Source organism: Hemicordylus capensis, chromosome 4 (genome assembly GCF_027244095.1).
Source record: "Hemicordylus capensis ecotype Gifberg chromosome 4, rHemCap1.1.pri, whole genome shotgun sequence".
In the NCBI taxonomy this organism is placed as follows: domain Eukaryota; kingdom Metazoa; phylum Chordata; class Lepidosauria; order Squamata; family Cordylidae; genus Hemicordylus; species Hemicordylus capensis.
In genome coordinates, this window is record NC_069660.1 from 252,060,591 (window position 1) to 252,088,242 (window position 27,652).

A 27,652-nucleotide genomic window follows, 5' to 3' on the forward strand; every position below is an offset into this window, starting at 1 on the left:
TGGCCGAGAAGTATTAGTATTGTGGTCTCTCTCTGTTTTCTAGCATTAGCATTTCCAGCGAGGCTGTGAGCCAAGTGTTGACGGATACAAAAGAAACGTGCTCGACAGTGAAGGATGTTGTTGTGGTTCTTTCTTTCCGTGTCGGTACAACTACGACGCATGCACGCAGCAAAGTCTGATTTAATCAGGGTCAGAGAAAGAAAACATTGCACCAGCAGCAAAGCAGGCCAGAGACTGGCTGGATCGCCCCTTTGTGCAGTCGAAAGGTGTCGGGTTTCACCGCGCCGGCTTGGCCAGGCCCCGCGGCCGCCAATAACACTTCCCTTAGCCGGGCGGGCAGCTGCAGTTAGACCCAGCGTGGCCCCGGTGCTTGCACCTCGCAGATCTCCCACTTCCGCGGGTGCCGTTTGTTTCAACGCGAAAACCTTGCTCAAACTTGCCAGACTCCGGGCAGCGAAGGACTGCGGCGCCCCGCAGGCTCGGCAGCCCACCCCAAGAGACTTGAGATCTGCTGCGAGGTGTGTATTCAGACGATGGGATCCGTGTTAAGCAACGAAGGGCGGGAGGCGGCGGCCCCTGCAAGTGCCAGCAGCCCTCAAGAAGGCATCCGGTTCCCGTTGCATTTGGGGAGAGCTGGAGAAGAGGACCACCAGCAGCAGGTCCCCTCTTTTGACTGCTCCATCTGTTTGGAGGTGCTCCACCAGCCCGTAAGGACACGATGTGGCCACGTGTAAGTGCAACCTTTTGGCTCCGTGTGTGGGAAGAAAGTGCATCTCAAGCTGCACAGTGCGAAAATCCTACAAGATGTCTTTGAGTGCGCCTCCCGTTCAGCCCCCCGTCTTTTTCGCTTTTGAATAGCTGCTGTTAAGTTTCAGAGAGTTGGTTCCTGTTTAGGACAGCAGGCCTTTCAGTACTTGAGGGGCTATGCCCAGTGACCACCGGGGAACTTTCTTGTATAGGGTTGGACACATGCATATACTTAAAACAAAACCAAAAAAAACCCAACCCAAAACCGCACCTTATTTCGATAGCTTTTTTCCTGCTAGAGCGCCAAGGATGATTTTAGTCCTGTGTATTAAGCAAACTCCATTTTGCGGGGTGCGGGTTAAATTAGGGAACTAGATCAGTTTGGGATTAGAAAACAAGGCCCCTTTTGTTGGTAGTGGCAAAGATCCAAACAACAAAAATGGGTTTGGTTGGCTGGCTGGTTGGTTGTTTTTTCTTTAAAACTATTTGAAAGCAGGGGCAAAGTATAACCAATTTAACTTGACGTTTAAAGGCCGGTGGGAGGCGGATTCGAGATTTAGATGATCAGTTAGATTTGGACAATGTTGCTAAAAGATGTTTTTTCGATTGCATTGCTTAATTCTTGTTACTATTTTGGTGGAACAAACTAAGTAATCTAGGGGAGATAGACGGGTTTTGGACGATGTTGCTAAAGTTGTGTCTTTTCGATTGAATTATTAACTCTTGATATGGCAGAAACAAACTTTGAATGAGATATCTAAGGGAGAGCGGGTGTATGCTTCAGATCTGTTTATATTTATCAGCTCAGCTGATGTAGTGTAGTACTGTATTTACTTGAATCAAAGACTAGGGTTTTCCCTTTTTTCTTTCTGTTAATATTAGAAATTGGAAGGACATCTTAAATGAGAGCCAGTCACTGGGTGTCTTTGGGCCAGTCATGTATCTCTCAGCCTAACCTACCTCACAGGGTTGTTGTGAGGATAAAAATAAGTTTGTATACCACTCTGAGCTCCTTGGAAAAAGAGCGAGATAGAAATGAAAAAAAAAATTGCAGAGTCCTATTCCTTTTGAGTAAATGCTGGTATAACCTGTATTTAACCTATTTTTTAAGGGACCATCTTAAATTCAGAGTTGTCTTCTATTCAGGTAAATATGGTAGTTAAAAGAACAGGGTTTGAATTTTACCTTTGCTATGAATTCACTGTAGCCTTAGGCAGCTATCTTTGTGACACAATCCTGTATCTGCAATATGCAAATAATACTACCTACCTTATAAGGTTGCCCTTGTAAAGTTAAATTAAGAATGACAACAAGATAATTATGTAAAATGTTTGAACACTTGAATGCAAATACAAAATACTATTATTATTTTGAGATTTCAACTGACTTCCTAGGTCTCTTTTAACATCACACAATTGCTTGTAATGTATTAAATCAAGTAATAGAGGATCTATTTCAACTGCATTGTCCTTTGTATTTTGATAAGTATTGTGATGCCTTAAATTGAAATTAATATACAAGTGTGTATCCTATTATGCTAATAATTTTGTTTGTCTTGTAACCCATTGAACAATGGTCCAAAATCTGGGGGAAGCCGTACACCCCACTTTGTATTTACTGATATTGAGTCATATCTCCCACCTACACAGTGCAAATATCAGTACAGTTCTCTTTCATGTCAGTTTTCCCAAATACTGGAGGGGAGTGCAATTGTCCTCACTCAGAATTAAAAATCAAAGTCCACCTATTTCCCCATTGCTGCTTGTGGACAAATGGTAGGTGAGCCAAGTTTCATTTTTTTTTTGCTTGATTGCAAGGTGGCTAGAATTTAGATGTAGCGATATATAAATAAGAAGCAAATATTTATATACAGATGCCGCTTTTACTCATAAAGAAAAGGCCTATTGGTTGAACTATTAATAGCCACAATTAAGTTGTTTTTGGTTCTTCAACTGTATGTGTGTTTCTTCAACTGTATGTATGTGTGTTTCTTCAACTGTATGTGTGTTTCTTCGCTAGAATTTTTGAAACCAGTACAACAAGCTTTACTACTGCCTGTTGAGAAATAGAACTCTAAAATGACAATATTGTAAACAAAACATAGCAGTTGGCATTCATCTCATATTCATCCCACCCGCTGGCCCAATGCAGACACAGCAGCCAGACTGTGGTTTGGCTATCACGAATGAGTTTCATGCTTGTGCACTCCAATTCCCTTCCTAACTTTGTTGGAAGTGCACATCATAGTTTAGTCAATTCAGACTTCACAGCAAACTATGATTTACATGAACCAGGAAGTGAGGGAGGGATTGCGGGAGGAGGGAAACTGCAAGCATGAAGCCCATTCATGAGAGACCAAAAAGAATGAGCAAATGTGGGATCTTAGCTTTTCTGGCATAACTGGTTTACTGTACCAGTTGAGAATTTATCCTAGCATCCTCTCTGGTGCTGCAAAGAATCTTGGGGTACAGTGTTACTTCTCACAGACACACCTTGATTTCACACTATTTATGGCTGCAAGAATCTTGAGCCATTCTTGTATACTAGCAAAATGGCAGAACCTACCACTGAAGAGTTCAATGGTATTCCCCACTGTTAGAAATAACAGCAACTGCATACATATGAGCAATTGGCCCATGTAGTTTAAAAGTACAATTCATGTTTAATTGAACTTCATTTAGTTATTGCAAAGATATAACTATTATTTGTAAGCCCTGTACACTGGAGAAAATCAGAAGGTGGAACTTCGATGGCTTAAATCTCTCTAACACAGATGTACTCTGCCAAACTCATTAACTAGGGTTCATTGTTTAAAACCATGCACATGTTTTGAAACACAATGAAAGTTTCCTTTGGATGAATAAAATGCAGAACTTCTTTTCAATAGATGGGGAAAGTGATAAAAATTTGAGCTTGCTCCAGTAATCCTTAGTACAAAAAAAGCCCATGACAACATTTCCTTCTTAACAGGACATGTACAAAAATTAGATATAAAGAAGTCAGTGTTTTGCAGGAATAATTTTTTTAGGGGGCAGGAATAAATAAACTCTCATTCTAATTGTTTAAGCACATTTTAGGTAGAAATTAAGGCCATTAAAATATTTCCTATAGTCAAAAAAGTGGTTGGTAGAATACTGTATAGCAATTATGACCAGGAGTCTAGTATTGGAACCCACAATTATGGAAATTAGTCCCATAAAACTGAGTGGGATGTACTAAGTAATAATGCACATGACTGTGCCACTGAAGTTTTCCCAAAGTGATGCTAAGAATAGTTTTTCAGTCTGGAACACACCAGATTTTAAAATCAAAAGAATATTCTTGCCTTTGTAGGATTTACATGAAAATTAAACATTGGAAATGCAAAAACAGATTTAAACTTCAATTGTGAAAACAGCTTTTTAAAACAAAATTGCTGATTCTCTTATATTTATCAGGAGGAGAGAGACTGTCCCTATCCAACCCTAGCACAGCATCCTTTCACAGTAGTTATTGCAAGTATTTACCTTACATTTCTTTTTAGCTAGTGAGTCCTTTTGTGACATGGGACCATCTTGTTTATTTAGTAAAGCTAAATGTAGAGTGTGCCATCAAGTTGTTTTTTACTTCTGGCACTCACAGAGCCCTGTGGTTTTCTCTACCAGTACTTATTATTCTATGTAACCTGCTTTGAGAACTTTTGTTGAAAAGTGGTATATAAATATTTATAGTTGTAGTAGCAGCTCAAGCCACCTATTGGCGCAGCGGGGAAGTAACTTGCCTAGAGAGCAAGAGGTTGCTGGTTTGAACTCCTGCTGGTATGTTTCCCAGACTATGGGAAACATCTGTATCAGGCAGCAGTGATATAGGAAGATGGTGAAAGGCATCATCTCACACTGTGCGGGAGGTGGCAGTGGTAAACCCCTCCTGTATTCTACCAAAGACAACCACATGGTTCTGTGGTCACCAGGAGTCGACACCGAATCGACGGCACAACTTTACCTTTACTTTAGTAGCAGCTCATCATCATTAGTCATCAACTACCACATAGTGGCTCCATAATCAACCAGGCCTGCTCAACTTAGGCCCCCCAGCTGTTTTTGGACTACAACTTTCACAATCCCAAGCAAAAGCGGCCTATAGCCAGGGATTGTGGGAGCTGTAGGCCAGCATTTGCAGGAGGGCCAAAGTTGAGCAGCCCTGTAGAGGACCAAAAAGTCTTGGAGCTTGTTGAAGGAGGTCATCCTACCTTCATTCAAGACTTATGAAACTAGGCTGTTTTACCATCTGCTTCAAGTCATATTACTAATTATCAGAATGTATTGCACATAGCGGCAACCCTACTCATGGTTTAGCAGGGAAATGACTTGATTTACAAGCTAGAGGTTGCCAGTTCGAATCCCCGCTGGTATATTTCCCAGACTATGGGAAACACCTATATTGGGCAGCAGTGATATAGGAAGATGCTGAAAGGCATCATTTCTTACTGCGCGAGAGGAGGCAATGGTAAACCCTTCCTGTATTGTACCAAAGACAACCACGTGGTCGCCAGGAGTCAACACCGACTCGATGGCACACTTTACTTTATTGCACATAGCAGTGTGCTATTTATTGTAGCATAAGTTTCCATGGACTGTAGTCTGCTTGGTTCTTTAAGGTGTCTCAAGTCCTTAAGACTGTTGCTTTTGCTGAAACAATCTAACACAACTATCCCTGTGGAAGCTATATTAAGTTTGTTATTGTTGTATTCCTATCAAAATGATTCAGGAAGCCACATGAGAGGAATGTAGTTATCTGCCCTTCCTATACCAAAGATGAATTAAACCTTGTGTTTTGTTGGAAGAAAGTTTTTTTTTTAAAAAAAAAGAAAGATAATTGGCCCAGTTTGTGATCAGGACAACTAATTAGGGTCAGCTCTCATTGTCTCCAGTACTAAAGAACTAGACAAAAAGTGACAATCATGGCACAACTGCTGCAGTAGTGTAAATCCAGATTAACCAAGGCTGGCATCAGCACAAGATATTCTGGGGCAATTCCCTCAGGATGCAGCACTTTGCAGGTGCACTACTGATGCCCTCCCTGCTCCCCTGGAAAGGACTGGGCCCAGCCGGCAACCAGTGGGTGAGGCCTCCTCCCGACTGGCAGCAAAAATGGCAGCAAAATGGGTTTCTTTCTTTCTTAGCAGGCCAGCAGTAGTAACAACAGTATTTTAAGCAGCAGCAGCTGCTCCCTATGGTTCCTCCCTACTCCAGGCATTGTTTGGATGCTATATGGAGCATTGTGAGAAGGAGGAGGGAACATGGTGGGTGTTGGCTATAATACAATTGTTGCTGGCCTGCTGCCAAGAATAAAAGAAACCTGTGTCTGCTGTCACAGTAAAGGGAGGAAGGCTCACTGAAGTAGGAGGGGATCCAAAAGATGTCACTTTGATAGGGTCCCCTCAGGCCTGGAGCTGACCTTGAGAATAACATCCTAGCATAGATCTGTTCCACTTGCTGTATCAGTCTTGCATCATATTAAGCTGGTGAAGTATCCTCACAAACAACACTTCATCAAGGAGAACAGGAGGGAGGGAGGGGCACGGGAGGGGCAACAGAGATTAAGCAGGGGGAAAAGAAATGGGAAAGATGTCAAAAGACAGCCAGATAGGTGTGAGGAATAGGTGAGAGATGATGTGGGTGGGTGAGAAGGTATGTGTGGGTTCTTAGGAGTGGAGTGGATCTCGATCATATGCATGATTACTCAGAAACAAGTCCTGCTGCTTTCAGTGGGGATTACTCCAGTGAGGGAATGTATAGGATTGCAGGAGGAAGTCACACCTATAGTAAAACTATACCCTTCCCCCAACACTCTAGAGAATCACAGCCTGATGCTATGTATATCTCATTGGAAGTAATCCCATTGAATTCAGTAAAGCTTACTTACAAATAAATGTGCATGGCAGCCCTACAGCATGTTTGCTTGGAAGCAAGTCCCTTTGTGCCTGGTTCCACAAATCTTGGCTAGCCTACTAAAGGTAAAGTGTGCCATCAAGTCGATTTCAACTCCTGGTGCCCACAGAGCCCTGTGGTTTTCTTAGCCAAGCTAAAATTTGTGGTAGCCAGGACCCTGCCCCCTCCCATGCAATTCTATCCATTGCATGCTGACTTGGTTCCATTGTTCCAGGGCGGCTTACTCCCAAGTAAGTGTGCATAGGATTGCTATATATACTTAACTATGATTAAGTCCCATTGAACTCAGTGGGTCTTACAGTACATGCGGTACAGTAGAGTACAGCACAGTACATGAGTCGACATGCCTTGGATTGTGTCACTCCTCCCATAGTTCCCATAGAGCTATAGTTCAAGTTTGTTCTTTTATTTATTTATTTGATTTCCATACTGCCCTTCCAAAAATGGCTCAGGGCAGTTTACACAGAGAAATAACAAATAAATAAGATGGATCCCTATCCCCAAAGGGCTCACAATCTAAAAAGAAACATGAGATAGACACCAGCAACATTCACTGGAGGTAAGTTGGAGAGGAAGGGAGAGAGGATGAGGATTATTCAGTCTCAGCCAAGAATCCGCCCCCCACTTTCTAGCTTTGCGCTTGCTGGGTGATGAGAGCACCAGAGCCAAACTGAGAAGCTTGCTTCCCTTTTCAGGCTGGAGAAGCAAGGCTGGGGCTTGTGGTGGTGCTAAGAACACTTGGGAATTGCAATGCCAAGACAAACCCCAGGCACCTTCAAAATCCTGGGGCTTGGGAAAGGGTGGTATCACCCCCCTACATACACAGACACTTCCAAGTAGGGATGTGCTCAAAGCATTTTGACACCTCTATTTCCAGGTGCCAGAACAGTTCGAGCTGCCTCAGCCGAATCGTTTTGGTTGGGGGTGAGCAGGCACTTTAAAAGGAGGAAAGCAGGTTGTGCCTACCCCTCCATTGCAGCTCCACCACCGCCCCAGAGCGGTGCTGTTTGTATGAAGCAGCCGGGCTCTCTGCTTGCTGGCTGCATTTGCTCAGGAACAGGAAGTTCCCTGTTCCCAGCAGGAAATGGTGCCTGAGCATGTGTGGATGCCATCTTGATTGGTCAGCAACACTGAGCACTCAAGATGGTGTCCACACATGCTCAGGAGCCATTTCTTGCTGGGAACAGGGAACTTCTTGTTCCTAAGCAAATGCAGCCAGCAAGCAGAGAGCCGGGCTGCTTCATACAAACAGTGCCGCTTTGGGGCGGTGGTGGAGCTGTGACGGAGGGGCAGGCATGACCTGCCTTCCTCCTTTTAAAGTGCCTGCGCTCTGCTGCTCCAGATGTGCAAGAAACGCTCCGTGTACATCCCTACTTCCAAGGTTGGGAGGTAGCCTTGGACTTGCTGGTTAGAGGACACCTGAGCAATTCCTTTATTCTCACATAGGTGTTTGTTGGGCTGCAGACTTCCTGTTTCAGATCAAAGAAACATTTGGGGGGAAAGAATTACTATTTATTTATTTACTACATTTATATGTAGTACAATCTTCTGGAGAGGTCCGGTTATGGTTGCCACCAGCATGGCTTTCTCTGTGGCTGCCCCCAGGGCTTTGGAATAGGTTCCCTGCTGAAATAAGAACATCTCCTTCTTTGTTTGTTTTTCAGGAAGCCCCTCAAGACTCTCCTGTTCTCGCAAGCTTTTAATTAAAATTTTAATAATTTGTTTTATATTGTTTTTACTGTGTTTTGTATTTTAACCTATTATTTTTAATACTAGCCAACCCCCACACAGAGCATCTGTGTGCTCTTTGGGGCTGGCTACCTCTCCCCCTCCACCTGCCCCAGTCTCTGGCCGGGCCCAGGCTGCTGGGCCAAGTGCCGCCGCTGCGGCCGGGCCCGCCTTGCCTAACCTCAGTGGCCAGGCCTGCCGCCTTGCCTCCACGGCCTGCCACTACCTCACCTCTGCGGCCGGGCCCACCTCCGTGGCTGCCCGGCTGGCCAATTCTCCTGGGTGTGCCTTAGCCAATCAGGCGCCTCCGCCGCCCAGCCAATCAGCTGGGTGCCGGGACGCACATTCCAAGGCATACCCAGGAGAATTAATATAATAATTTGTAAACTCCCTAGAGATTTACATATCAGGTGGTATTAAAAATATGATAAATAAATGATAAATGCGTATATCCCGCTCTTCTTCCAAGTTGCCCAGAGCAGTGTACATGGTTATATTTGTCCTCACAACAACCCGGTGAGGTAGGTTAGGCTGAGAGATATGCGACTTACCCAGAGTCACCCAGTGCATTTCATGGCTGAATGGGGCAGAATGCAGCCCGGATGGTGCCCAAATACACTTAACTTTCTCCACTTTTCACCGTGCTGAGTGGCTTTCTATGACGGTCATTGTTGCCTGCTCTGGTTTTTACTCCAACTAAAAGTAACGTTTACATTCATCCTTTGAACCTGGCTATTTTATTTCCATTGAACAGACATAAACAAGTCAAGACAGGTTTTGATATTTATTCTATCCTGAAATGTATCTATGCCAATTGTTTAGGCCACTGGCTAGTAACAGGCTAGTCTATGCATACAGTACATTTTTGTGAATGAAACACTGAGCCAGTTTAGTGCACTTAAGATACTGTATACTGGAGTCAATTGGCCTTAACATTTCTGTATGGAGAAATTCAAAGATATTCAGTGGGACTTAAGCCTCCATAGTTTCTCTCTCTCACACATGCCTTTCCTTTGGTTCAGTTTCTCCTTTACCCTACCCAGGGGTGCACAACTCAAATGCCTCAGTGGGCTGGAAGCAACCATGATTTGTTGTGAAGGGGCCAAAGTTAATTTTCAGCACATTAATTATTACATTAAAATAAATTAAATAAAAATATTAAGGAGTGCGAGGAGGCAGAGGGGTGGAGTCAGGGGGAAAGGTGGGATGATGTCAGTGGGCTCCAGCCCAGGGTGGGGGAAATCTGCTGTTAAGAAACCAACTTCATTCAGCTGCTGGTGGTGGTCAGCAAGACAGACCAAGAGCTCTTCATGGTTCCTGCTGTTGCAGCAGGATATTCCTACCTCTGGGCCAGCAAAAAAGGCCCCGAGGGCCAGACCTGGCCCCCAAGTCTTATGTCGCACAGGTCTGCCTCCACTGTATAGCTAGGATAGAACCTTTGTAAAGGAACAAGGGGCATTCTTCTGTCATACCTTGTGGCATTTAAAGAAAGAGGTTCTCTCAAATTCTGTATGTGCTAAAAATAGAGCATTTATAAGAAAAAATATTTTCTTTCTTAGACTAGTGTCTGAACATGTCTAATGTCTAAAGAATTATTTTGTAAACACAGTTGCAACACAGTGGCCGAACTCCATTTCTAGTCTCTCTTTTTTTTTTTTACAGAGTTATAAAAATTGATTTTCTTTTATGCAGTTTTTGCAGTAGTAAAAAAATGGATGTTCATAATGCTGTCATTAATTTTAGAATACCTTGACTTAGTATTGGTCCGTATGCAATGCATTTGATTTAGTATGCATATATCTGAGCATCAGTTACACTTACATGATCTTAACCCAAATCATTTATTTAGAAAATTCCTTCCCAGAACTGTGTTGATTAAGCACTGCTTGGTTTGGAGATGCTGTAAGACTCCATCTTGTGTGTTTAGAGCAGCATAGAACATATGAAGAGCAACACATATCACACAATTTGTGCAATACGCAAGGCCATTTTCATGCTTTGGGAGACGGTATGTGGAGAAAGGGGTGGGGAAGGAGGGGGGAATCAAAGTTTAAAAACTGAGCTCAGGTTTGTTGCTTCAGCTTTCATTACAGCAGTCTTAGACACAACATCAATAAAGCTTTCATCATGCTCCCAGCATTATCTCCAAAGCCATGTGGACACTATTCTGGCAGTTAGCCTCTTCACAAGTGTATCCATAGAAGCATGTTAGTGCTTGTGTGCTTGGTGTCAGAAGCATCACAATTTAATATCCATAAGACTTGTATTTTATCCTGTAATATGCCTGGTAATTTCAGAAATAAGATCAGCTTTGGTTCCCACTGTCTGCTCTAGGACTTCATTTGCATGTACTCTTTTCCTCTGATTGAATCTGCCATGTTGCATTTTTATTTCAGATCTATTGAGGACCATGACATTCTGCAGTGCACACTCTCAGTCATGTTATTCTTGTGGATTATTAATTAACCTGATTCTAATACAGAGATAACACATGAAAAACAAACAAACAGAACTCTTGCACTTCTAATCAGCTACCTATGGTGTGATCCAGCCAGCGTTAAACACTTGATAGTCCCATTGGTTTCAATGGAAATGTAAAGCACAAGTTTAACTCTTATTTAAGTTTAGAGCACCTAAAAGTGCTTATTCACCTGGATCATACCTAATGTTCTGTTTGCAGTGTTTGATCTTTCATGGAGCTTTACTTATACATAGAGTTTGTAATCACTAGTAGATAGGTACCAAAATGCTAATGAGTAACTTTTGATAATACATAGATAGCCTCATAAGAGAACACACTATCTTCTGTAACCTCACTTTATCAGTTGTCTTATGGATTGTAATGCTCAAGTAAACAAAATGATTAAGAGGCAAGAACTTCAGTAGGAACCAATCTTCTTATAAGGTCATATCCACTCATCATAACTGTGTTAAATTTCAAATTGCTTTTTTAAAAAAGCTGAGTTTCATGCTTACTTTCATCTCTGCCAGATTTTGTCAATCCTGTATTGCCACAAGTTTAAGGAATAACACATGGACATGTCCTTATTGCCGAGCGTATCTGCCTTCTGAAGGGCTCCCTGCAACTGATATTACCAAGATGATGAAAAACATATACCAGAACTGTACAGAATGTGAAACACAGGTAAATAACTACCAGTATTTCATAAATTATTGTCTCCTATGTATTTAGGCATTCTGTCTAAGTTCCATGCACACTTATTTAGGTGCTCGTCCCATTGAATTCAGTAGACATTTCTTCAGAGTAAATGTGTTGAATTGGGCTATAAGTGAAATCAATGCACATTATGCCCAAATTAATATTTGCTTCTGCATTATATTTGCATGATTTACCTTCATGAAAATTAGCACTAATAATTTTCCCTGTAACGATTATCTAGCAAATGCTGACATTTAATATCTTGGAATTTTCCACTTAATATCATTTAGGCTGAAATACAAAAGCCACCTTTTTGGAAGTCAGCTTCATGGGTTACACTCGGGAATGGGGTATTAGTAGGAACCAGTGGGAATGGGCTCTACAGTAGAAACACCCCAGTTTTATTTACTTCAGAAATAGTTTTCATTGAAAGCAGTGGGTGTGATTTCAATATAATATATAATAATATATAATTCTAAATAATGGGCATGATCTGATCAAAGTAAAGCATATTTAAGTATTGATTTCTGCAGAAGTAGTAAATAAGTGCTTAAATTACTCTCTTTGGAACTTAAATGTGCATAATGTTGTCTGAATCATACTCAGTGTGTGTAATAATGGCAAGTCTCATTCTATAGTATTATGGCTTTGTTCCATGGGATACTACAAACAGAGCTGAATAGTAATAAGGATGTTCAGCTATCTCTGGGAAGCAATGCTGACTGAAGATCAAGTACTTGATTAAATTTTAAATGACAGAATGGGAAAAAAATTATACTGGTTCAGCCAGCCCTCAGTGTAACACAAGAAGCCTGGTCAGAATGGCCAACAGGTACAGAGTAAGTAGACAGAACAGGAGATAAGAGATCAACCTACAGAAACTGCTTAATTTCACTGATGTGGATATGAGACGGTGGGCATTCCTATGAAACAGTGATTTACAGGAACATAAAGAAAGTGGAAAGCAACAATGAATCAGCTTTATTTTTCCTGAGTTGGTGCAGCCTTGAACACCTCACAATATCACGTTATAAGAGGAGAAGCAGTTAATATCCAAATGTTCATGCACAGTACAAAATATTGGCATAAAACCAAACATTTCACAGCACGTGGCCCTCTTTTTCTTCTTGCAAAGTTGATCAATTCCCCTCAGTTTTTTGTTTTGTTTTGTTTTTTAAACAGTAGAACAGAATCTCCTTCTTGCTCCCTTTGGCAAGCTCCATCTCTGGGTTTCAGTCAGCTTTTCTTCCTTTTTATTTGGACAGTGATACAAAATCATAAAAAAGCAAACTATTGTTAAGGTTTCTGTTATACAGAAACCTAGTGTTAAGATTTCCATTATGTAGTCAGCAGTCATCATCAACATTATATTGGAGCCACAAGCCAGAGCACCACAGTTAGACAATAGGGTGGGAAATCCAGTTTGTGAGAGCATTCATTAGACCATCGTTTCAATGCCTGTCACGTGGGCAACTTATCAGGCATGTTCTGCTGGGACACCCATAGTGAATAACTCCTTTGTGCATGCATTATCATGAATTTCACAAAAGATTAATTGGATAATAGATAAGGAGGTAGAATTCTAAGTGTATGCCTTCAGACTGAAGGTAGGGTCTCATGTTTTGAATGCTCCCTACGTAACTCCTTGCATATAGTAAACTAGCACAGCAGGGAGAAAGATTTAGCGTAGTGTTCTCCGATGTGCTAGTTTTCTAAATGAGTTTTTATTAGATGAGGCAGCATTAAAAAAACAACATCGCCCACCTGCAATTTGGTGAAATCCACAATTCAATTCTAGATTCTCAGTCTATCAGCTGTGGAATGTGTGGATCAGGTTTTGAGTGATATTTTCATAGGGCCAGTAGTTTATGCAAACTAAGTCTGCAGTCCTATGCACATTTACATGGAAGTACTTAAGCCCCATTCAAATCAGTGTGACTTACATCTGAGTAAATATGTCTTGGGATCAGTATGTCCATGAACAGGATTTTTCTAAATAGCACTATGTAGTCTGAATGAAAGACTGACTATATAATTCTTAATATGATTTAGGTGTGCCTCAGTGAAATGAGAGCTCATCTGAGGACCTGTGACCAATATATAGAGAAATATGGACCTCTACAAGAGGTTGCATACCCAGTAACAAGGTAAAGTATCTTACTACAATCATGTCAAAAGAAATCTACCCTTCTCCTGATTAAAATATTTCTGACCCACCTTATTGCTGAAACATACAAGGCATCTTACATCATTAAACAATTACCAATTTTAAAACACCATAAACGAACAACAAAAATACACAAGGAAAACTGCTAAAACAATTCACAGTAAAATAATTTGAATTGGGCCCAGAAACAGACCAGTGAAGACATTTTAACAAGAGAGTTGCATGCTCCTGGTAGTTGGCTGTGGTCAACCATCTAACGACAGAGAGTAGACCGTATGGACCAGCTGAAGTTTCTAAACACTTTGCAAAAGCCAGTTCCATACATAATGTATTATAGTAATTCAACTGCGATGCAACTAAGGCATGTGTTGGTGTGGCTGGTCTGCCTTCTACAGGAGTAGACACTGCTGGTACATTAACCCAAGATGGGCAAAAGGCACTCCTGGCCATGGCTGCCACCTGGGTATCCAGGTTCAAGGCCACACCTAGAAGTACCCCCAAGCTGCAAATCTGAGTTTTCATTGAGAATGCTACCCCATCCAAAACAGGCTGACCTCCTAATGCCAGATTGGCAGTTCTCCTAATCAGAAGCACCTCTGTCTTGTCTGGATTAAGCTTCAGTTTGTTTGTCCCCATCCTATCCATTACTAACCTTAAGCACTGATTTAGCACCTCAACAGCCTCCCTAGAATATGACAGAAAGGATAGATCAAGTTAAGAGTCATCCATTTTCTGGTGACACTGTACTCCCGACTCTCAGGTGACCACTCCCAGTGGTTTCAAGTATATCTTAAACAGTGGGGGATGGGGGCAGACAAAGACAGACACCATAGGCCAGTGTATTAAGCAGGAGTCCCCCAGCAGCACCTTCTAGAACCATCCTTTTGAAACAATTCCTCCAACCAGAATCAGAGCCACCGTACTATACTTTAGTGCCCCCAAGTCCCATCCCCACCAGGTGGAACAAAAAGATCCCATGATTGGTGGTAGTGAAAGCCTCAGATGTCCACTGCAGAGCCAAAGGGGATGTACTTAATCATTCCCTGCTGCTGGATGAGGACATCTCATGGGTTATCCTCCCCTACACAGCTGCAGAGGGCAGGACTATGCAAATTAGATAGAAGTCTTCAAATATGCTGGGCAGGATAGCAACCCCCCCCCCCATTCTTCTATTCCTGCGCTCCAGAGACAGCACCTTTTCTCTCTCTAAAAGCTCTCGCTCCTACCAAAAAGATGGGGGGAACTCAACTCTTGTCACCCTTTGATTCCGCCTTTCCTCTGTGTACTGGAGTCAGCAGTCAGGCTATGCAGAGGGGACCTCATCTTTGGAACATCCTTGTTCCTAGAGAAAGGCAACATAATTTTACATTCCTTTTACCGAGACCTCCTATCAGCTCACCAAGCACCATTAGGTCCTTGCCGTCAGTTGCTTTGGAAATTGAGGCTGTGGAATTGAGGAAAGGGACATTGGGCTTCCTGCCACCTGGTCACGAGCCCCATTATACTGTACCTCCTGCCTGGCAGTCCTGGTTTTCAGAGATGTTAGAAAAATCCCTCCAGCAAAGCACAGGATAAGAGGGGGCAAGTGGAAAAGAAAAAGGAGAGATCGTTCTTTGTCGTCGTCATCTTCCTTAGCCCACCTCCTAAAGTCAAAAAAGAAGAGCAGCATACAAGGCCCTCTATTCAAACCCATCCAGTCCATACTGCTTCGCCTACTATCTTATAAATTGGCCTTCCTGGTGGCAGTTACCTCTGCCAAGAGAACCTCAGAACTCCAGGTACTATTCTATAACAAGCATCTCTGCATTTTTCCCTTGGACTTTGTGTGACTGATTCCTGGCCCATTAGACACCAGCAACAGCCACTGGAGGTACTGTGCTGGGGGTGGATAGGGCCAGTTACTCTTCCCCTGCTAAATAAAGAGAATCACCACGTTAAAAGGTGCCTCTTTGCACCTACTAATTTCTACTAATGAAATTTGTAAAGTGGCAACGTGGTCATCTCCATTGACTTTCATCAGACACTATAAAATGGATATACACCGCTCAGTAGAGGCCACTTTTGGTGGGAGGGTCTTGCAGCAAGTACTCCCTCTGCAGTAAACCAGGGTGCTCTCACCCAGGAATATCAGCTGTGGCATGTCCCATGAGATGTCCTCACCCAGCGGCAGGGAATAGAGCCTGCTTACCGTGAAGGTTTCTTCCTGCTGGTGGAGTTGAGGACATCTCGGATGTCCAACCTTCTGCTTGGGCTGCCCAGGTCTGTTGCAGAGACTAGTTCCTCAGGGCAAACAAGATGGGAATTTTTACTGCTTTTGTCTCCGGCTCTCTCTGTGTTTTCTCATCTTGACTATTCAGAACTGGGTGGGCTATCCTCCCCAGCGTACTTAAATACTGCTATCTAATTTGCATAGTCCTTCCCTCTGAAGCAGTGTAGGGGTGGATGTGTTCAACTCCAGCAGCAGGAAGAAGCCTTCATGGTAGGCCTCTCCAGCTGTTTTTGGACTACAGCTCCCATAATCCCCAACTACAGTGGCCAATATTCAGGGCCAGTACTCTAAATTTTTTTCATCTGTGCACAGAATGAGTTTTGTTCTTGTTGGCAGTATCAAGGCAGTGCATGCTCATGTGCATTCAGATTGGGGCCTTCCTGATTCAACCTGAGTGGTATCTAAAATCAACTGAGTGGACATCAAAAAACTTGTGTGTGTACACATGTGCATGCCTTAGAGGGAACACTGGTCAGGGCTAATGGGAGATGTTGGCCAATATTTGCAGGAGGGCCGAATTTGAGCATCCCTGCTTCATGGTAATTAACCAATGCTCCATTCATATTTTTTAATCCTGCTTTATCCCATTGGCTTGGGTGCATACTTCCATCACACCCCCGACAGAGAGACTTAATAGAATTCCATCAGTAGCAGACTGAATCACCATCCAGTTTTGCTGTCAGCCATAGAGTGTATTGAATATCAAATACTGAAACATGTAATTGGTGTCCATAAATAATCTGTGTTTTCAGATGTCCTTGTCCTTTCTGCCAGTATGAGTTGGACGAAGATGAATTCCTGGACCATTTTCTCACTTATCACAGATCTGAAAGGAGAGCAGTGGTAATTATCTTGTACTTGGGCGTGAATGTATACATGAATATGTTGTTTAAATCTCTTAGAATTAGTTGGCTGTTTGACAGATTATGTAAAGAAGCATAAACTGGAATAAGCATCCTTACAGTATACTATTAGATTTGAACTCTGGTGTTCTAATTTAACAGAATCCATCTGTTGATAAGTAGTCTCTATGGCCTTTTGCCTTCAGAAACTATGCCCATGTCATGTAGATTTGAAACACTCCAGTATCAGAATTTTTGTTATCCCAGAGAAGCTTTTTGCATTTAGTTTCCAGCCTGTAGCTTTTTTGAACAAGTTTTCTTGTATTTTTGCAAAGATCTGAGCAAACAAATGTGCAATCCAGTGTTGCCTTTGCTGGGGAGTATTGAAATTATTTGCTTCTCAGTAACCCTGAATGTTTCCATGCAGTGGTGCTTAAATATGAGACACACAGGTAAACAACACATCCCCTGGGTTATGTACTAAACAAAACAGAACATGTACACTTGGGATTAGCCTAATTTACTGCTAGACAGAAAGCATATTATATTTGCTGCCAGACACAATCAGGTCACTCAGCTAATGCGTTTTAGCTATAATTGGCCCAAATATTTCATGTTTCTCTCCCTTAGTAATATTTTCTGCTTCATCTCAATAGTGCAAACTCTTCCTTATTTAGTATATTTTTCTTAACTACCTACAGTACTGTCCAATTTGTCGTTTACTACCTGGTGGTGGTCCAAGTTATTACAGCAGGAATTTTATAAGGCACCTTCAGCTCAGACACACATTCTATTATGAAGACTATATAGTGAGTAAATTGTCTGGTTGTTTTTCCTAAGCTATTGCAAAGACTCCTTTATCTACAGCTCCCTCTATATCTCCTGTAATTGATAAGTCATTTGAGGCCATTCAGAGATTGCAAGAATGTCATGCTTGGGGAATTAGAAAGGTTATAAAGACTTCAGAGACTTCAGTGGAGAAATAGTCAGAGGTGCTACACTAGTGCAGGGGAGCAATAATATTGGGCTTTATCAGCTTTGGTTGATGTGACAGCTACGTCCTTTCCTTGAAGATAGTGATCTCAGAACTGTGGTGCACTCTCTGGTAACCTCTAGGCTTGACTACTGCAGTGTACTCTACAGGTGAAACTCGGAAAATTAGAATATCGTGCAAAAGTCCATTAATTTCAGTAATGCAAATTAAAAGGTGAAACTGATATATGAGACAGACGCATTACATGCAAAGCGAGATAAGTCAAGCCTTAATTTGTTATAATTGTGATGATCATGGTGTACAGCTCATGAAAACCCCAAATCCACAATCTCAGAAAATTAGAATATTACATGGAACCAAGAAGACAAGGATTGAAGAATAGAACAATATCGGACCTCTGAAAAGTATACAGTGTACTGTGCTTGATTGGCCAGCAAACTCGCCTGACCTGACCTCATAGAGAATCTATGGGGCATTGCCAAGAGAAGGATGAGAGACATGAGACCAAACAATGCAGAATTGCTGAAGGCTGCTAATGAAGCATCCTGGTCTTCCATAATACCTCATCAGTGCCACAGGCTGATAGCATCCATGCCACGCCGCATTGAGGCAGTAATTGCTGCAAAAGGGGCCCAAACCAAGTACTGAATACATATGCATGCTTATACTTTTCAGAGGTCCGATATTGTTCTATTCTTCAATCCTTGTCTTCTTGGTTCCATGTAATATTCTAATTTTCTGAGATTGTGGATTTGGGGTTTTCATGAGCTGTACGCCATGATCATCACAATTATAACAAATTAAGGGTTGACTTATCTCGCTTTGCATGTAATGCATCTGTCTCATATATCAGTTTCACCTTTTAATTTGCATTACTGAAATTAATGGACTTTTGCACGATATTCTAATTTTCCAAGTTTCACCTGTATATGGGGCTGCCTTTGTATGTAGTTTGGAAACTTCAGTTGGTTCAAAATGCAGCAGCTAGATTGGTCTCTGGGGTGTCTTGGAGAGACCTATTATGCCTGTAAAGCAATTGCATTGGCTACCAATAGGTTTCTAGGCAAAAGACAAAGTGCTGGTGATTACCTTTAAAGTCCTCAATGGCTTAGGACCAGGTTACCTGGAAGAGCACTTTCTTTTGCATGATCCCCACTGCACATTGAGACCATCAAGAGGTCCGTCTCCATATGCCACCGACTCGTCTGGCAGTGACTTGGGAGCGGGCCTTCTCTGTAGTTGCTCCTAGGCTGTGGAATGCACTCCCTAGAGACATTCATGGTAGAGCCCTTAAGACACTTTTTTCCCCAGCCAGGCTTTTAGTAATCTCTGCATGTTTTAGATTTTTAAATTGCTGTTTTTAACAGTTTTTGTTTTTCTTGTGTTTATTTTTGTGAACTGCCTAGAGCCTTAGGAGTCAGGCAGTAAGTCAAATAAATAAATAAATAAATATTGTTTGAATTAGTGAATTAATCCAAGAATTAGTGAAGCAGTTGTTCCAGTCTCTCATACAGATCCTTTCCTCTGTAGAATTATGCTGTTTTAAATCAGTGGAGCAAGGATCCAGGAAGTTAATGGACAGAGGATGGCAAGCAAGGGGAAGGCTTTGTTTGGAATCCTTGGGGAAAACACCAGCTTCTTTGTCACATGAAGAGACAGAAGCACAGAGCTATAGTAACCCTCTCCCAAGCATGTTTCAGTGGTATATGCTGGGGAGAAGCCAGTAACTGATGTAATTATCTCCCTCCCACCCCCACCCATACTATACTAGGCTAGTTGTAGTACTGATGCAATCTTTGGATTGGGGTTACCCATGCTAGTGGCTAGTACAGGTTACTTTTACATTATGTGCTCTTGTGGCTCTCTTTATTTGCAGGGGTTCCATTCTCGCCTATAACCATGAGTACAGAAACCATGAATAAAGAAACCTTGCCCCTATGGGAATCTAGGGGTTAGGTCCCTAACAAAACAAAAGCCAAAAGAGTGGGAAGGGGGGATAAATAAAAGTAGAAATTCATAGAACCTTTATTTCCAGGGAGAATTGCATGGGGCTCCGGAAATACCCCACCCCCACCCCAAATCAGCTGAATTTGGGGGAAATATCTGCCAGAAGAGCTGCAAAATGGCCCCATGCTGTAAAATGGTGGCCAGAAGGGACACGAGAAGTCATTACCAGGTCATTTCTGGCCACTCAGCAACAGTGAACAGGCGAATTTGGGCCTATATTTGTACCACAAATAAACAAGGACTCTTAAGATCTGCAGATAAGTGAAGCTGCTAGTGCCGGGACTGTGGATAATGAGTGCCACCTGTAACTTATTATTATTTACAAAACATTTTATACTACGTTTTCAGTAAGGATACTATAGGGGATTTGTAGAACACAATTACATGGGGCATATATTTGCTTTTTTGTTGTGTTTGTTTAAAGCAGTCTGCTGCTGCTAGATATGGGGAGAAGCAAAAAGCTATGCATATCATAGAGCCCACTGCTTGAACTCCAGAATCTCACTGATCTTTTGGTCCAGACCAAAATAATTAGAATTTTAAATTCTAATCGTTACATTTTATATTCTGAAGAAATTGCAAGGGAAAAGTACACATGGCCCACTCTTTTCGGTTTCATCCAAAGGAAGAAAAGCATTTTGAATTCTTGATCTCTCTTTGAATGTCTGAGGCAGCTTATATCACTCAATGCCAAGATTTGTTGAGTCAGCAGTACTTTGGCTATAGTATACCAGCTGATGTCACAAATTGTGACATTATACGAGTTAAGCAATGTATCAGCACAAATGAGCAAAACCTACACACTTACTATATGGGCTTGAAGTTTTATCTTGTTACATTACATGCAATATACCGTACCCTTAATGCTATTTCAATAACTACATTTTAATTTCTAAATTTTGATTATAGTAAAAAGTGTAGCTTTTTAATCAGCAAATCCTCAATTGCACTGTGATACACCATGTCTAGTGTTAGGTTTGCTTACTATTAAATTTGTTTTTTAAATACATCCTCCTACAAATGTTCAGCAGTTACAGCTGAGTGAAATGCATCAATCTAATTAAAATACACTTAAAATTATAAAAAGCTTCTCTAGAGATATTTGCTTAAATCAGATCCATGGATATAGACCCAGATATCTTGTATGCACAGTCATGCATCTCTCAGCCTAACTAGAAGTGTGCACGGAACCGCAGAGCTGCGGTCCGGCACTGGGGTGGGGGTTCCTTTAAGGGCGGGGGAGGGTTTACTTACCCCTCCTGCTACTTTCCCTCCTCTGGTGCACATATTTTCATCAGTAATTGGGGCGGCAGGATACCTCCCTGCCCGCCCCCTGCCCCCATTTGGTTGCAAAAGGCTTCAAGAAGCCTTCTGTGCGTGCGCATGTTGCGCACGCTTCACGTCTCTGTGATGTGCGTGCGCGGCCACACACGCCCGTGCACGTCGCGGAGACATGAAGCAAGCGCACGACATGTGCACGCGCAAAAGGCTTCTTGAAGCCTTTTGCAGCCAAGCGGGGGAAGGGGTGGCAGGGAGGTATCCTGCCACCCCAATTACTGATGAAAATACGTGCGCCGGAGGGGGGAAAGTGGCAGGAGGGATAAGTAAACCTTCCCCCCACCCTTAAAGGAACCCCCACCCCAATCCAACCGAACCGCCCATGTCCGGACCGGTCCAGAGGCCTGTAGAATGGCCTCCGGACCGGTCCGGGCACATCACTAAGCCTAACCTACCTCACAGGGTTGCTGTGAGGATAAAAATAACCATGTATACCACTCTGAGCTCCTTGGAGGAAGAGCGGGATATAAATTTAAAAATAAAATAAAAATAAATTTCTTTTAGGGAATCAATCCTCACTTTTAGCAGTTCCCCAGAACAGTTTGTTGAGTTGTGTGAGAACATGATCTTCTTTATAAAGAAGATCTTTATTATTTGATTTATATACCACCCTGAGCCATTTTTAGAGGGGCGATATAGCAATCAAATAAATAAATAAAATCCAGATGCTCCCATTTATTGAATAATATCTGTGCATGCAGGGCCGAATTATGACATGCTGAGGCCCTAAGCTATGTCAAATTAAAAAGGCCCATAACATTACAAAATGGCTCAGAGGTCCTGCCCTGGCAGGCCATGCACTCATGGTTACAGCAGCATTAGTCTGAAGAGGCGAATGCTGCCTGTAACCATGTTGGTGGTTATTGGTCTAAACTGGGCTCCGGTCTGGTAACATTTTGATATAATTTACAGTTATGTATTCACAGATTTATAAACTCAATAATGATAAATAATTGTGTAACCTTATAAATATATTTTTGTCTTATCAGAATGATAGTGACTGTTTTAGATTCTTTTCTTTCTCTTTGTTTTTCAACCAGTTATGTAAAAAAAGAAATTTAGTGGGTTTTTTTTGTATTCAGGGGTCCCTCAATGTGAGGCCCTAAGAAGTAGCTTACTTAGCTTGTGCCTAAATTTGGCACTGAATGCAAGTTTTACTTCTGTTGTTGCTGTGTTTGCAGTTAATAGTTAAGTTTAGGGACAAAAAATTATGTTTATTAAGAAAAAATAAATTTTGTGATTTCTTTGTATCATCACATTTGCATTAGCTAGAATGGCCTCATTTGTAATGGCCTCGTTACAAATAGATAACAGCTTGTGTGAACATTTCAATCTACGGTATGTTCTGAATGTCTGATCTACAATATGCAACTTTTAAAATTTCTGCTTTTTGCATTAACATTAGTATATTGATAAGGATGTATTATCTTATAAGTGAAACTAAAGTAAAACAAAGTTGTGCCCTCAAGTCGGTGTCGACTCCTGGCGATCACATAGCCATGTGGTTTTCTTTGGTAGAATACAGGAGGGGTTTACCATTGCCATCTCCCGTGCACTATGAGATGATGCCTTTCAGCACCTTCCTATATCGCTGCTACCCAATATAGGAGTTTCCCATATTCTGAGAAACATACCAGCAGGGATTCGAACCAGCAACCTTTTGCTTGCTAGGCAAGTCATTTCCCCACTGTGCCATTAGGTGGCTATAAGTGAAACTGCTCTGTTTTAATTGACACTTAGTACACAGCTAAAACTAGGGATGTGCATGAACCAGAACTGGTTTGGTAGCAGCGGGCGGGGGGGGGTGTTTACCTTTAAGGAGTGGGGAGGGTGCTCTTACCCCACGCACCCTGCCGCATTTTCTCTGCTGGCGCTGTGACAAAAATTATTGGCGCTGTGATGAGAGTGGCTGGCGCGGAACGAAGCATACCTCCTTGCCGACCTGGTCAGTGTCCTCCGGGAAGTGGCCAGTGTACGTGCACCAGATACTTCCGGGAGGATACTGACCGGGGCAGCAAGGAGGCATACTGCTGCCCCACACCTGTGATTTTCATCACAGCGCCGGGGGGGGGGGAGCATCCTCCCTGCTCCTTAAAAGGTGACCCCCCCGCCCCCGTTGCTGGTTCGGCCAAACGCCAGACCTTCCAAACCGGCTTGGCCCGTAAAAGAACCACCGAACTGGTTCGTGCACATTCCTAACCAAAACCCAAATAAGCCATTGATTGAATACCCGCTCAAACCTGAAGTTTTTGCAGTTTTTGCACAAATAACCTTATAAGACAGTACAAGCCCCAGTCAGCTCAGATGACTTGTATTGCCATAGGATTACTGCTGGCATCACACAAACACTGGAGAACATCTCTGAATGCCTTGCTGCTAGAATAATTTGCCCTGGTAGTGCATATCTCTCAGGTGCAGCGTAGCAACCCACAAGGCCCTGGGAGAGTTACCTTTATGCATGATCTCTGGTCACACAGAGGAAATTGCATTTGGAAGCAGAGTGCCAGGTAGATGTTTACTCTGACAGTGAGTCTCTGAGACTCCATTGCAAGTAAGTACATTGAGTGACCAGAGATCATGCATAAAGGAGTCTGGTCTGGAGGCATGAGGCAGCAACCTTTTTGAAGCTAAGCAGGTCTGGACCTGACCAGTGCCTGGATGGGAGGCCACCTGGGAAACCCATGTATGCTGTTTGGGATGGGGCTGTAGCTCAGTAGTAGAGCATCTGCTTTACATGCAGAAGGTCCCAGTTCCAATCCCTGCCATCTCCAGGTAGGGCTGGGAAAGACTTCTGCCTGAAGCCTTTGAGAGCTGCTGTCAGAGTAGGCAGTATGGAGCTGGATGAACCAATGACCTGTTGTGGACCAGGCCTGATTTATATACTGAATATGCTCATTAGCTAGCATACAAAATTAGGCCTGTCTCATAGTGTCACCAAGTGACCAAGTTCTTTTATATAGTGACCATGTAGGATCTGGGCGCAAGGAAGAAAGGAGATCAAACCAATCCTAAATGATTCAATGGGCTTTATTGAGTATAAAAGAATAACAACATCAATCTAACTGAGCAGAAAGCAGAACATTCTATCAGTATTACTATTTCAACCCTGGCCAGCACCAATATTCACCCAGTGTTCCTAACTAACATATGTGTGTGTATTAAATCTTCCTAAAGCCTAATATGATTCAGATATAGATGGGGAAAGGGGGGGTAAGGAAGGTTGAGGACTGGCATGGGTTGGGGATATCAGAAATTAGTAGAGGGACGAGGGGAAAGGAGAAGAAGGGGAAAGGATGGAGGGACCCAAGGCTTGTAGAGGCAGCATATTACCAGGATCAGAGGCTTGAGAACGGTGGATCTTTCAGCTGAAGGAGCGAGGCTTTAGCTGGGAACAGCAACCTGGGAGCGGTGGCCTGGCTTCTGGTGGTCAAGCAGACAGTTTGTTTAGAGCGAGGCAGAGAATGACGGTCCCATGGCTGGGGAAGTCTAGACTTCTCACTGCGCAGTGGAAGTCACTGACAGCTCCTGTCCATGGACAGAGTTCCTGCTTATTGCCCCGCGGCTTAGCAGCAAACTCTGGGATTGCTTGTGAGCAGATCTTGCTTGTAGGCACAAAATTGTGTGTAGGTACAAGACTGCTCGTAGGCACAAGACTGCTTGCTCTCTGTCCAGTATTAGCCTCATTCTTTATAGTTGTATTTTCCTTTGATCTCTCATAGAGTCTATTCAAATCTCCTCATCTTTTCCTGGGTCCCCAAAAGGGTGACAATGCTGTTACCTTCTGGATAATGTCTTTTAATTATTCAGGATATTGGCCAGTCCAGAGAGGTCTGAATCTCATCTTCTGTTAGCTGCTATCTTGAGGAGGGGACATTGCCCAAGGCAAAGCTACATCTGTGAGCTGCAAATGGGCATCTTCTCTTGTCCCAGATTTGCTAGCCTGATCCCAAAAGGTGTTAAAGTGTTAGTAAAGTAAGAATTAAAGTCTATAGGTGTTTTCTTTGTGTGCATTTACCTATGTTGAATTTCTGTAGAGAGCAACTGAGTCAATCGTTGACAAAGATTAACATAGACTTCTTGCAACAGGAAAGGGGAGATCAGCCTCTGGCCTCTTCCACAGACATTATCTGATAGTGAGTCACATTTTAGCATTTGGATTGTTCTGGCCTGGCTTTTGTGCTTCCTTGAGTACCCATTTCACAATACAATGCTGGATTGCCTCTTCCTTCACAGACCAGTTGAGATCTGGGGTGTCAATTCACCCTGAGCCCAGGCAGTAATTCATTCCTTAATAAAATGGAACTAGACACAGGCCTGAATTCCATATAATTCTGGGCTGGTATCTCTGGGTTGAATGTTGGGGTCAAGGGGGGGGCATCCCCAATGGGGGGGCGGCGTCTCCAACAGACCTGACTTTATATAAGGCAGCTTCCTGTGTTTCTATTTTTGCATCCAAATATGGCTTGCCTTACCCTGATATTGCTTGTGCAGGGAGACCTAAATCTGAGTGGTGGTTAAGTATCAGCCAGGTTGTGATCCTAATAAGCATACATAATCAGGAGTAAACCCCGTTGAACATAGTGGCCCACACATTGTACAGGACGGTGAAGCTAATCCAACCATGCTTCTGCGTACTATCAGTGGATCCATCCATGCTGCTGCAGGCTTGCAGTAAAGCCCCAGCAGTTGGGGGTATTTGTGCAAGAGCACAAATACATTGAATAGCCTGCCTGTGCTCTGGAAGTGCTAGTTAGATTGGAAACATGTTGCTGACATTCAAGCAATCTATTTCCAATCTAACTTGCAGTTCCAGAGTGCGTGCAGGCATGCTATTGGGAGTACTTGCACTCTTGCACAAATACTGTGCAAGTGGATCCATTGAGAGTCCACAGCTGTATGGATGTATCGGCCCCACTCTCCTAATATTGTGTAACGTGGGCCAGTAGGACTTCTGAGTAAACGTAGAGGATTGCATGGTTAACTTTAAATAGCCGAGGTTGATGTTTGGTGGAGGTAATTTACTACTGAATACTATTGCTGCAGGACAATTTTTCTTGCCTAGCAGGAGCTTAGTTTGTTTGTTTGTTTTTACCTGCTTGTTTAACTATCTTTCCTTCTTATTTCAGGATATAAATATAGTGGAAGAAGTTCTCATTGAAAGAGTTCTAGACCGGTCATTACTAGAATATGTACATGTGAATAATCCAAACACTGCATAATCCTATCAAATGGATTGGAAGAAATGCCATATGGATTACTTTGTGAATTAAAATCTTGGTTAAGTACTGCTATAAACGTCTGTAAGACTATAGTTCAGCCTTCCTAATAAGAGATTATATTTAGGCTTGTCAGAATTCAGTTTTTCTTATAGCCATGGTAGAGGTAATCTTGATGGTTTATGATCTGCTGAGGCTGTACACACACCCCAGGATCCTTCTTAAAGCAGTGCACTGTTGAAGAGCAGCAGCAGTAGCCCCATTTCCTGAGAGAAGACAAATAGCACAGCTTCTGAGTTTCCTACCACTGCATCAAGGATTCCCAGAAGTGCGCAGTTACAAGGGACTACACCATATTTCTGACACTATTAACTTTTCATTTCTAGTTAAAACTTTTTAAAAGACTTTCAATTGGCCGCACCCGGTACTCCCACATGGTAGCTAATCAAAGCCTGAAATGTAATAAGTGAGCAAGCCCTTAGCGAGGATCAGTTACCACACAAACTCATGTGCCATCAATTCCATATACAGACTGGCAAAGTAATTAATGCTGTATCGTTTCCAGTTGCTTCTGTTACATATTTAATATTTACCTCTATGTATTTTGACATGTGATGCAGTGTTAGATGGTTATAATACAAGACTTATTTTACAGATAACCTCTGTCATTAGATCATTATTATCCTTTCCCAGTTTTTTGACATTAATACTGGAAAGAATTGTCTTCCAATCATTGTCAAATTAGCCTTAAAAATGATTTTTCTTCAAATAACCTTAATTTAGCTTTCAACTTGTAAACGTTTTTTGCCTTGCCTAATTATATTGTTATTTAAAAAGCTATATTCCCTGATTCCATTGCGAAAAACAATTCTATGTCACTCTTCTGAGTATTAAAATTTTAGTTGTTACTGCCTGTTTCTTTTGTAGCAATAGTTACTCACCTAATTTTTTTAAAAAGTGACCAAAGCTCATGGCATCTTCCGACTACATTTTCCAAGGGTAGGCCAGAGTCTTCAGGACCATGAACATGCTGTGATGTCAGTGACAGAGAGCAAACAACTATTTACTTCTTTAAATGTCATATCACTGATCAGAGAGCAAAAACAAGAGCTATGGCTACATTTTGCAAACGAGAACAGAATATTCATGACATGTTTTACACTGACTGCTGTTGGAAGATCTGATCCAAAGTAAAGAACATCCATAACTGAAAACAGTTAAAATAATGTCCAAAACTGATAAGAGGTTGACAAT

At 42.3% G+C, this 27,652-nt stretch overlaps 1 protein-coding gene across 3 annotated transcripts; it reads left to right on the forward strand.

Annotated features, from left to right (window-relative positions):
• The first annotated feature begins 204 nt into the window (after positions 1-204).
• On the forward strand, positions 205-27,306 carry RNF125 (ring finger protein 125). Of its 3 annotated transcripts, XR_008306474.1 has the most exons (7): positions 205-730; positions 11,397-11,550; positions 13,618-13,712; positions 16,754-16,844; positions 17,545-17,652; positions 25,217-25,315; positions 26,309-27,306. XR_008306474.1 is itself a non-coding variant. In XM_053247642.1 (6 exons), the coding sequence occupies exons 1-6, from the start codon at positions 534-536 to the stop codon at positions 26,399-26,401; spliced, it is 738 nt and encodes a 245-aa protein (XP_053103617.1). In that variant the 5' UTR covers positions 205-533; the 3' UTR covers positions 26,402-27,306. The 3 variants fall into 3 exon arrangements, 2 of the variants coding, with proteins under 2 accessions (XP_053103617.1, XP_053103618.1); XM_053247642.1 differs by lacking the exon at positions 25,217-25,315; XM_053247643.1 differs by lacking the exons at positions 17,545-17,652; positions 25,217-25,315.
• Positions 27,307-27,652: the final 346 nt, after the last annotated feature.

Coding starts and splice junctions, on each gene's coding strand:
- RNF125 (XM_053247642.1), top strand. CDS start 534: ATGGGATCCGTGTTAAGCAACGAAGGGCGGGAGGCGGCGGCCCCTGCA. Junction 731..11,396: donor AGGACACGATGTGGCCACGT/GTAAGTGCAACC, acceptor CATCTCTGCCAG/ATTTTGTCAATCCTGTATTG. Junction 16,845..17,544: donor GATCTGAAAGGAGAGCAGTG/GTAATTATCTTG, acceptor AACTACCTACAG/TACTGTCCAATTTGTCGTTT.